This window comes from Neoarius graeffei, chromosome 19 (genome assembly GCF_027579695.1).
Source record: "Neoarius graeffei isolate fNeoGra1 chromosome 19, fNeoGra1.pri, whole genome shotgun sequence".
In the NCBI taxonomy this organism is placed as follows: Eukaryota; Metazoa; Chordata; class Actinopteri; order Siluriformes; family Ariidae; genus Neoarius; species Neoarius graeffei.
In genome coordinates, this window is record NC_083587.1 from 63,796,107 (window position 1) to 63,808,133 (window position 12,027).

Sequence of the window (12,027 nt, forward strand, 5' to 3'; positions counted from 1 at the left end):
AAAGTGCCAACAGTAGGGCCGGACCGATCCAGCATTTCGCCAATGCTCAATATTTCAAGCTTCTGTTGACATTTTTCTGGCCCTAAATTTAGCCCCGCCCCCTAGCTGAAAGCTCTGTGGAAAATGTATGGAGTTTTATTTTGAAGGAAAGCTGTAAATCACCTCAGGCAGCAGAGGGCGCTAAAACATACGCCAACCCTTAAAAACAAAATCAGTGACTTATGTTGCACACATCACATCTCACGGATGCTGGAATTCTTCTTCACGCGTTAAAAGGTGCAGTTTTGTGTTACCTGGTGGACATTTCGAATCGGTCGTTGACTGCGCTGACCCTCCACCCGGTGGCGCCGGTTCTCTCCAGCTCCTGCTCCCAGTCCGCTACGCTCTCGTACCAGTTCATACTCGGGTCACGCCTCCGGTTGCTCAGGAACTGTTTCATTTCTGCATTACGAGATGGAGAGAGACTGAGCGTGAAACCCATTAGATGGTGCTGTGACAATGTGTGGGCAAGAGTGCGATAAGCATGAACTTGACCACACACACGGCTTGCGAGGGTTGAGTAAAGGCCAGGAGGTCATGTTACTCTGCATTATTCAGCTGGTTAATGGCCGTACAGAGGAGAGCTGCTCGGCTCACGTATCCTCGTATGATTTTATTTGAATATCAAATGTTAGGGTGCCGATGATGATGATGATGATGATAACGAGGACAATCAGTGCACACTCAGGAAGTGTGGCTGCTCTGACTGGTGTGTCGCGAAAGCTTCCTGTTCTGATTGTTTCTGAGATTATTGTAACAATTTAATCTGTCCGAATTCAGAGTGACTGTGTCTCCAGCAGGGATATGAGATGATCGCTGCGTTGGAGAAAGTTCATCATGAGAGCAGATTTTCACTCACCGATACTTCCCAAAGCTGCATTCTGGAACGACAGGATGGTTCCGGGTTTCAGCGGCTGGTACGTCTTGGCGATGGTGTACGTAATCTACAGAGGGTGTACATAATCCACAAATGAACATCACTGATTCATATACACTGTCTATTTAATAGTAAATACATTATTATAATAAATTCTGACATGAAACATTTTTATAAAATTACATACTGGGTCCGAAAGCACTTTTCACCGTCATACAGGCTCAGCAGTAGGACTGAATATTAGCAGGAAATAATACAATTTATTTTTTTCGCAGTCCAAATCCTGCGCTTTGATTGGCTGGCGAGCAGGTCGGTATCCTACGGTACGGACCCGAGTTACAGACCTCTGGCAACTCACTCGTTCATAACAACAAACATAGTAGCATTTTTTTGTCAACATTTTTTTTTGTAAGATTTATTTATAAGACTTTTGCCAGCATTTCTCAGGAGAATCACATTAATTTTACAGCATGGATAGCGATAACGACAGTCTTCACAGCGAAAGCGAGTTTTACTACCCTGAAGAAGAAATAAAAGAAAACATTTCAGGAGAAAGCTAAAAACCTCTAACTGTTGCTAACGCCGAGCAAAAACATGGTTTTTGCAAAAACCTGAATCCTGAATGACTCCTATTTGTATAAATAGGGGACTACATAGGCGGCAAAATGTAGTTTTTTTTCCTGCCATGGAAGTGCACTTGTATACCGAGGAGGAAGCCATTTGCATTACAGCCGTGAACGAGGATTCAAAATGGCGGCTCAGCTTGGTTTTCCCTTTCGGGCGCTCTCGTTTTCTGTTAGAATTTGGTAAAGAAAAAAAATATATTATTTACCAGCTTAAGGTCGGTCCGTATGGTGAAATACCGTGACCTCGGCCTTGAATACTGACCTCGGCCCAGAGGGCCTCAGTCAGTACTTTCAAGACCTTGGTCACAGTATTTCACCATACGGACCTCCCAGCTGGTAAATAACATGTATATACACTTTTATTGCTTCAAATATCAAAATCCCATTGGAGTCCAAGAAAGCAATATTTCCATGTGCCGTGTCCGACATCACTCATGACTCACTCCATCGTGGACCATATAGTGAGTTCGCCATTTTGTCGTGCTGTCCGAATGTATAGTGAGAATTATTACACCCTATAAAGTGAACTCATAGTATCCCACAATGCACTGTGAAAAGTAGTGAAAAACTGATGGGCACTAACCAAGCAGTATATACCATCATGTATTGCAGTCGCGCTGAAGGAAAAATGGCAGACGACAGAGAGGAGCACCCGGTGCAGCAATGAGAATGAATCAAAAGCCTCGAATATGATTTGATTAAAGGCAGCAGCAAAGAAGAAAGAAAGGATTCAGCCTTGATTTAAAAGAACTGAAAGATGCAGCAGACACAAAGTACTCTGTATTTATTAAATGTGGGAAATACGCTCGGTATAATACGGATTTATCACAAAAATTATATCACGTGTGTTTTTTATTTTGAAAACCCACCAGCCGACTGATCAGGCACGTTTTAATTGTATGACAGTAATGACATAAATAACGGCGCGGCGGCGTAGTGTCCGAAAGCGTCCGCCCCCCACACACACAATTTTACCAATAAGCTCACTATATAGTCCTTGATATAGAATTCCCTTCTACAGAGGGGCTTGCTTTCTCTCCCCTGTCAATCACAGCAACACTAGCCAATCGTGGGGCTCTGTGAGCTCATATATGTGGAAGAGGGCAGATAGCGCTTTTGTCCGAGTGTTGCACAGCGCCGTGATGTAGGATGAGCAGCGCTTTGACGATTTTCTGGTGCGGTTTTATTCTTATACTGTAATATTCCATGATGTCTTCTGACGAGTGTCTGTTACACTGAAGACATTCAGCTCATTGGAATGTCCATTTCTGTTATTACAACCTTCTAGAATAAAAATATCATATGGAAAGCTTCTCAATTTCCATTACAAACTTGTAATATTTACAAGATACAGTGTTTATTATATAACATTTTATTTTTAAATGGTTATTTTATTATTATAGACAAATATATTATATATATTAACTTCCTATATGTCTATTTACTTATGATGCTTTTGAAAAGCAGTCATCATTCTCCATCAGCGTCACGAACCGCAACACAATGGAAACATTGCTCAACATGGAAGTGCAGAAAGTCTTTTCTTAGTCATTTCCCAACACATCTGCGGTAAACGCTGACCTTCCAGATGATTGTCTTGTTTCGACAGACACTCCGCCGATACGATATGAAAAGATGAACAGCTATACACAAGCATCAGTATTCCCTTGTTGCCTAGCGACAGTGCATTGTGACTTTGAACACTTAAAGGGCCGATGACACGAACATGACTCTATGCAATTTCTTAAATAAACTATACAACATGGCAAATGTTAGATTTCTGTTATAATTACGTGAAAAGAAGCTGTTGTTACGCAAATATCCAACTTTTAATTGCACAGCGCAAGAAAACTGGGTCCGTGGCTCGCGGCCATGTTGTGACGTCAGCGGGAGAACACGCTGCGGTTCACTGGCTGTTCTACTCTGGTTCTACTCGATGAAAATGCCGGTGAACTCTCTAGTGCTAGCTCTTCCTCTTCTGGGAGTCTAGAATTGTGTTGATCTCTTCCGAATAGAATCTATGATAGTCTACCCTCTTTACCCTTTGCCTCTCGTTGCTAGGCGGCAGTTACATGAAAGCCGCAAGCTTTCACAAGCAAATACATGACTGATCTGTGGGTGGTAGAAATGGGCAACTGGACTTGCTTGAAGATTCTTGAAAACGTTTCACCTCTCGTCCAAAAGGCTTCCTCAGTTCTGTCTGACTAATAGGGAGTATCAGATATTTATCCTGATACTCCCTATTACTCAGACAGAACTGAGGAAGCCTTTTGGACGAGAGGTGAAACGTTTTCAAGAATCTTCAAGCAAGTCCAGTTGCCCATTTCTACCACCCACAGTTTACTATGACCTGGATGATTGGGAATCTTCACAGACGTACATGACTGATATCACGCCGACTTGATGATTACATTTATGATTATCATGTAGAATCTATAGCTCTACGTACCTTTATCTTATGTCGTTTCACAACACATGTTCTGACAGGAGGACTGTCTTTGGATCCGGCATAGCTACTAGTAGACCCCCACTGGAATACTGGCAGTGTTGCCAGATTGGGAGGTTTCCCGCCCAGTTGGGCGGTTTCAAGTATCTGTTGCCAGATACTGCTGACGTTTTCCAGCCCAAAATATGTTCAAAACCCACCAAAATGCACTTGAAACCGCCCAACTGGGCGGGAAACCTCCCAATCTGGCAACACTGTGTAGGCACTGCTGATGGTAGTAACACACGTTTGTGCTGAACTGAGCACCCAAGAGATTCTTTTAAGCTGGGAAGGGTGTCAAAACAATCCAAATTGAAGTGTTCAGAGCACAGGACGGATGTTGGTGAGGGCTCCCACTTGTCACGAGTGCGCCTGACTTGCTTCACCCACTTCGCATGCAGCTCGGGATCTCTGGGAAACTTGAATAAACTTACCCCATCCTTGTGGGTTTTGGAGCAAAAGCCGGCAACACAACGCGAAGGCATAATAACTATATAATAATGTATAATAATGTCTAATAAAAATACTAATAATGATAAACTGAACACCTCTCACATCAACAACAAACTGGTAAGTTAGGAGGAAGGTTCTTTCGCTGACGTCATATAGCTCCTCCTCCTCCTTCGTCTCCTGGGTGCTGCAGCCCCGTCAAATTTGCCCAAATAGCCGCGTTTATCATCATAACTTGTAAAATAGGCGCCTTCGTGAATTAATATATGGATCATCGGGAATTACTTTTTATGTTATAAAACATCGCCAAAGATGTCAAAAACGTGTCATCAGCACTTTAAACGGCGAGAACGCTGCGCGTTCAGCTGCTCACACACCTCCACGGCCTGAGCATCAGGAGTGAGTCGGTCAAACAGGAAGCAGAGGACGCGCAGGTCTCTGCAGTACAGCACCAGCTCCTCAGGAGTGAACTTCAGAGAGGAGTTCGGGGTCACCAGTTTAGTTCTGGATGGTCCCACTGAAACGGATCACAGATGACGAGCAAAAAATAAAAACCCAAATCGGTCTGAATCTGTCGCAGAGGTGTTTGATGTCAGAGAGAGAGTGTCTCTTACCAGCCACGACCTTCTCAATGGAGGCCAGAGCGACGTCATGATCTCCGAGGAGCACAGGATCAGCATTGTCCTGAACAAAAAAGGAAAAGGGAAAGCAGATAAAGAGCCGGTGGTATGCAAAGCAGATAACGGTATCCGTGGAGCGTTATCTGAGCAGGATACGTCATCAGTGACATGAAATGAAGATAAGAGAGCGGCCAGAGCGGTTAGGAAGATCGATGATTCAGCTCTGTTCACCTATTCATGACCTACTTTGCAAGCAGCGGCTCGTTACACAACCTCACACCCTGGCCGCTGAGGATTATGCAAACTGGTCTGCACTTAGCGCCAGGATGAAGGGTTTCTTTAGAACAGTGACTCACGTCGGGTCTCGGGCTGTCCTGAGGCACAAAGGCCACTCGGAAATGGGTGCAGAACAGAGTTCCAGACAGCCAGCCCCCTCCTTCTTTCGGCGAGAGTTTCTTCCTCACGAGAACGGCTCTCTGGAGGACGCACTCCCCTAAAACAGGCACAGACAGGAAAATTAGCAATGCGCAATCAATCAATCAATCAATCAATCAATCAATCAATCAATCAATCAATATCCTGATGAGCATGGTGTCTCATTAGGACTCCACCCACAATCCACAGGGCACAAGAACGCTTTCATCCTCATCAAACTGATCTTAAATCACATGATGAGATGTTAGATGTTCTACAGCATTCTCCATGAACACTAGTTAGTAAAGTAGGTCACATGACCTGAATCCGACTGCAACAGCTTGACTAAAAACCCTGGAAGCGTCGCTTTTTTATTCTGGAATAAAATCCTGCAGGGACGCCTCCTGTCTCAACATGTAAAGCGAAATCTGTCTCAAAATGGTCTAAGGCTCTTTTCAGTTTGAAAAAGCCCAGCAGTCGAGCTCATTAATGCTACAATCGGTGCGTTTATGCTGAGCGCTCCCTGAGCTGCTCTGCTGCTTCCTGTACAGACTCTCCATCTCAGACACTTTCATCTATGCCTCATGGGGAAACAGCTGGAGAAAGAAGAAACCTGCTCTTCCCAGTTGAAAAGACACACACACACACACACACACACACACACACACACACACACACACACAGAGAGAGAGAGGAGAGTTCACTCCCTCTGAACAAATCCCTCACATATCCCTGTTATTTATGATCATTACTGACGTTCCCAATGACGTGCTGAGTTTACACATTTCACACTAAGTTATAAATTCAGGCAAACTCTCATGTTTTTTGATGAGAGCTAGGACACAGCAACCGAATACAGCAGATTCGATCTCGCAACAACCTGGAATCTTAGTAGACGCGTTTCATATTGCAGTATTAATCTCTGAAATGATATCCTTAACTGCCAAGAAACCCTCATTCAGTCGTACTACTTTGAAGTCACAAGATTAACAGGAAGTAGAATCATCCAAATGATTTCCTGAAGATTCCAAGAATTAAGGGGTGTTCACACAGCACATATTTGCATCGATGCTGCACCGATGTATTTTGTTGCGATATATCTTACACCGGTGTAAATTTTGTGGAGCGTTCACACGTCACAAACCTGCTTACTAGAGAGAAGCGTGTTCGCACCGGTGCAGCCCCACTTGCGTTCACACGGCAGTTTTTGCGACCGTGCTATACGATAGTAATAATGCGGAAATGAAACATGCGCATGCGTGAAAATGTACTTCCTTTTCCCGGTTGTCATGGCATCACCAAGCGCCGGGAAAACAACGTGGACGAAGACACCAGTGTTGCCAGATACTGCTGCCGTTTTCCAGCCCAAAATATGTTCAAATCCGCCAAAATGCACTTAAAACTGACCAATCTGGCAACACTGGAAGACACGCAGTTCTGTTGTTGTTGATATTCGCCATTTTGGAAGCGCAAAATACCAGGATGCAAATTATGCAATGCCTGTATGTAATCAACTCTCCTCACGCATAGCGAGTCTACCCCTGTAGCGTTCAGACGTCCCATTTTATATCGGTGCTGCCCCGCAAACTAGTATTTACTCCGGAGTAAATTTCTTAAACCACCTCCCGAGCAGGGTTAGATTTGCACCGGTTTAAGCAGCTTTCAGGGGCGACACCGGTATAACTTTGTACCGTGTGAACGCTCTACTGGGGCAGTAAAAGTTGCCGCGTGAACACCCCTTTAGAAAAGTAAGCTCCCCCCCCAATTACAGATTGAAAGTAAATTTCTATTTTTAAAAAGTGGCTAAAAAAAAAAAAAATATATCTTTGTGGACATGAAGGACAAAGTTTTAATCCATGTTTTATTAGCTTCATTAATTTGTTAGTTATAACATGGATGGCACACACACACACACCGGCCACTTTAATAGGAACTTCTTGTTGATTCTAAGATCCCTGTTCTTGGCTGCAGGAGTGGAACCCAATGTGTTGTTCTGTCATGCTGTTGCATGCTGAGATGCTTTTCTACTCACCACGGTTGTAAAGAGAGTCATGATACAAAGTTATTATATCCTTCCTGGCAAAAAATTTTGAACCAATCTGTCCATTTTCTGATCTCTCTTAAAGGGGTACCAAATATAATATATACAGTTGCTGATGTGACAAAGTAACGTATTCTTAAGTATTCTATCAAATTTATATACTAGAAAACAACGAAATATCTTGGTAATTGTAAATATAATAGTCGGTACGCTAAACGGCACAAGAGTCGCCATTTTTAAAAGACCGTGACGTCAGCCCTACCCACTGCACTAGGAGAGAAGCGTGTAATCATGGCATCGGGCGCATCAAGTGAAAGCGACAGCTCTGTCGAATCGTACGAAGAGATCCCGCAAGACACACTGCAAGCAGGCTATGGCTTAGAAGGGTACCAGTTTGAACCTAGGAGAGGTACTCTCGACTCCGGTGATGATGAAAGAAGAGAAGAAAGCTCGAACTCGCTTGGTGTTTTTCAGCGGAAACGAGTGAAAAGACACGTCTGGAGGATCGTTATGCTTTCCATCGGTCCTGTTATTACACCCGAAAGCAACACACTGTGGCATTGTGTAGCCGATCACTTACAATTCATCCTACTTTCCGATTCACATAGACCCCGAAGCCGTTTGTTTTCAGGATAATGGCTGGCTGATGAAATTATTGGCTGGCTAGCTGACTCAGCCAAAACCTTAATGGCTGCTGCAGCCACCAAAATGTTTATGGCTACAAATGGCTGATACTGGACGTCACTGTGTGGCATATATCCGGGCGAACGGATCAAACAAATGGGGGGAATAAATAGCAAATTACCACAGGTCCCCTGGTCTCTTACTTCATTGTAAATATAAATCTAGCAAGATTGTAGTTCAATGCTAATAATAAGCTAATCTGGATTGTTCGAGGAAGGCATCTAGCTATCTACTCTCACTAGCAATGACCAGTGAAGGACTGGCAGCTATCTTACTATGATGAAAGTAGAGTGGTGGAGTACTTTTTTTTTTTTTATCAATCTTGAAGTATGTGAAACAAACAAACAAACAAACAAACAAAAAAAATACCTTTACACTTTCCCTCAGCAGCGGCAAAGAATGCAGCCATCTCGTCGATATCGGAGTCGACTGATGCTCTGGGTGGGTTCCCGGGTTCCCCAGTGTATCGTGTTAACGGTGTGAGGGGCGGGAAGCCAGACAGGTAGTCACAACGGCAAGCTTGTGGTGGCTCTCTGTGCTGTGATATCAGTTCTAAATCTCTACAGTGTATGCCTATACGTCTCTATTGTGTTACTACTAGTGTGTACAGTTGATCATGTTTGTGTCACTTTTCTTGTAGCTCATGATGTGGATAAACCCGTTATTTGATGTACACAATTCTTAGTGGCTCAGCCAAATTTTATTAGATAGCGGCTCAAATTGGCTTACAAAATTATTGGCTGGCGGCGGCTCAAATTCTAAATGGCGGTTTTAGCGGCGCCTGGCGGCGGCTTCGGGGTCTAGATTCACACGTGCTATTCCCAACCTCAATGAGCCAACACAACTGGGCACATACATACGTCATGAGTGTTACGCAGAGAAAATGAACGTGCATTCTGATTGGATACAATTAATATCATGGCGGGCTGTTCAAACTGCGGAAATAGTTTGCTCGAGCTACTTTCAAAACACTATAACTTTCCAACCTTAGAACAAAAAACTTTTGTAAGTCTTGAATAAGGTTCGTTAATGTGTGTTTTATTGTTATTTTTACTCTATATATTGCCCTCTGTTCCCCTTTAACTGTTTCCACCCGCAGAACTGGCGAGGCTTGTTTTTCACTCACTCAATGTTTGTTTTTCGCACCATTCTGTGTAAACACCCCAGGAGGAGATCGGCAGTTTCTGAAATACTCAAACCAACACCCATACCACAGTGAAAGAAAGTCAGTCACACTTCACTGAGAGATCACAATTTTTCCCGTTCTGATGTTTGAACACTGAAGATGAACTGAAGCTCTTGATTTGCTGCTGTCGAGGGATCGGCTGATTAGAGAACTGCATAAAACAAAACAGCAGGTGGATGGGTGTTCCTAATAAAGTGGCTGGTGAGAAATTCTTGGTTACCAGGAAAATTTTCCAAGCCTCTGCTGGTTATAGAGCGAGGACAGGGTTGTAAAATGCTGCAGTCAGAAAGTCTGCTTCACATAAAACAGAAACGAGATAAAAATAAACAATGGCATCATCCAGACAGAGGCAGCTGTAATCAGGGGTCCACCTCAGAAGCAAGCGTAGCCATGCACATCTGGCTTGGCCTGACCGCACATGGAAAAATCCCCCTAAAAATTTTCCTACTTAATTTAATTGGATGCCGTTGCTATGATGAATGAAACACTTTTTTTTTTTTATTTAACCAGCAACCTTATAAAAAAGACAACACAAAAAGAAATCCTGTTTTTTTGACCAAAAACTTGCGCACCATCTGGCGAGCCGGAGAAAGATTTGCTGTTTCATTCCCAAAACCAGGCTGGAAATGTTCGGAAAATATCCAGCAGTTCAAGGCCAAAAATAAAAAGATCTATTCACTGTAAGTTTCCTTTAAGCTCATGCCTGTTTGTAACCTCAGATGTTCCTTGGACATCCTGGGACGCAGATGAGAGTCTGGCTGGAGGAAACGAGGAACACCGAGGACTGAGGGAGGAATCTGCAAACGCTGGCTACAACGAAATCAACGCATTAAACTACGGATGCTTTTTACTCATTCATAAAAAAGTGCTCAGATATGATGACACCAGTATCACCTGCCGTCGGATATTACGTCACGTAGGTGTACGGCGTCGCAGGAAATTAACAGACGACACAAAATGACACTGATCTGAACGCACTTCATGATGGAAATCAAAGCAGACTGCAAACTCTGGAAAATATTGAGACTCTGAGGACCTCGAGTGTCTTCCTGTTATATAAAAGTAATCTGAGAAACATCTTAATGGTTTTTAAAAAGTGTTTGAGAGAGCGTGGGGAGGGCCGACCCGAGTGTGCAGAGCATTATCAGTGGGTGTGGTCATTAAAAAAAATTGTGTGAAGCACTGAAACGAGTGTGTACAGAAACTGTTGCTTATCAGAGAGTAGTTCTCGTCAGCGAGCACTGAGACACTTTGCTCATGAGGCTGAGATTTCACTTGCTCATAAAAAAAATTAATTATATAAAGTGGTGCTTGAAAGTTTGTGAACCCTTTAGAATTTTCTATATTTCTGCATAAATATGACCTAAAACAACATCAGATTTTCACACAAGTCCTAAAAGTAGATAAAGAGAACCCAGTTAAACAAATGAGACAAAAATATTATAGTTGGTCATTTATTTATTGAGGAAAATGATCCAATATTACATATCTGTGAGTGGCAAAAGTATGTGAACCTTAAGGACTAACAGTTAATTTGAAGGTGAAATTAGAGTCAGGTGTTTCCAATCAATGGGATGACAATCAGGTGTGAGTGGACACCCTGTTTTATTTAAAGAACAGGGATCTATCAAAGTTTGATCTTCACAACACGTTTGTGGAAGTGTATCATGGCACGAACAAAGGAGATTTCTGAGGACCTCAGAAAAAGCGTTGTTGATGCTTATCAGGCTGGAAAAGGTTACAAAACCATCTCTAAAGAGTTTGGACTCCACCAATCTACAGTCAGACAGATTGTGTACAAATGGAGGAAATTCAAGACCAATATTACCCTCCCCAGGAGTGGTCGACCAACAAAGATCACTCCAAGAGCAAGCCGTGTAATAGTCGGCGAGGTCACAAAGGACCCCAGGGTAACTTCTAAGCAACTGAAGGCCTCTCTCACATTGGCTAATGTTAATGTTCATGAGTCCACCATCAGGAGAACACTGAACAACAATGGTGTGCATGGCAGGGTTGCAAGGAGAAAGCCACTGCTCTCCAAAAAGAACATTGCTGCTTGTCTGCAGTTTGCTAAAGATCATGTGGACAAGCCAGCAGGCTATTGGAAATATATTTTGTGGAAGGATGAGACCAAAATAGAACTTTTTGGTTTAAATGAGAAGCGTTACGTTTGGAGAAAGGAAAACACTGCATTCCAGCATAAGAACCTTATCCCTTCTGTGAAACATGGTGGTGGTAGTATCATGGTTTGGGCCTGTTTTGCTGCATCTGGGCCAGGATGGCTTGCCATCATTGATGGAACAATGAATTCTGAATTATAGCAGCGAATTCTAAAGGAAAATGTCAGGATATCTGTCCATGAACTGAATCTCAAGAGAAGGTGGGTCATGCAGCAAGACAACGACCTTAAGCTAGAGGGCTGCAACGGGACGGGACTCCCACGGGACCCGCAGGATGCGGCGCAAAAGCATGCGGCGCGGGTCATTATTTGACAGCCTCCTGCGGGAGCGGGCGGGAATGGAGAGGTGTAGTCGCGGGAGCGGGCATAAGCATGTTCTCTGGAGTCCCGCAATGTAAATACATTTCACAAAATTATTCACTGTGT

At 43.4% G+C, this 12,027-nt stretch overlaps 1 protein-coding gene across 2 annotated transcripts in view; it reads right to left on the reverse strand.

Moving 5' to 3' along the window:
- Positions 1–12,027, reverse strand: part of mtmr11 (myotubularin related protein 11) — a 51,944-nt gene that overhangs the window by 25,177 nt on the left and 14,740 nt on the right. For both annotated transcript variants that reach the window (XM_060900415.1, XM_060900414.1), the window contains exons 3-7: positions 5,454–5,590; positions 5,092–5,161; positions 4,855–4,994; positions 899–983; positions 294–441 (exon numbers count right to left, since the gene is read on the reverse strand). In XM_060900415.1, the coding sequence (XP_060756398.1) occupies positions 294–441; positions 899–983; positions 4,855–4,994; positions 5,092–5,161; positions 5,454–5,590 (580 nt within the window). The remainder of the gene's footprint in view (positions 1–293; positions 442–898; positions 984–4,854; positions 4,995–5,091; positions 5,162–5,453; positions 5,591–12,027) is intronic.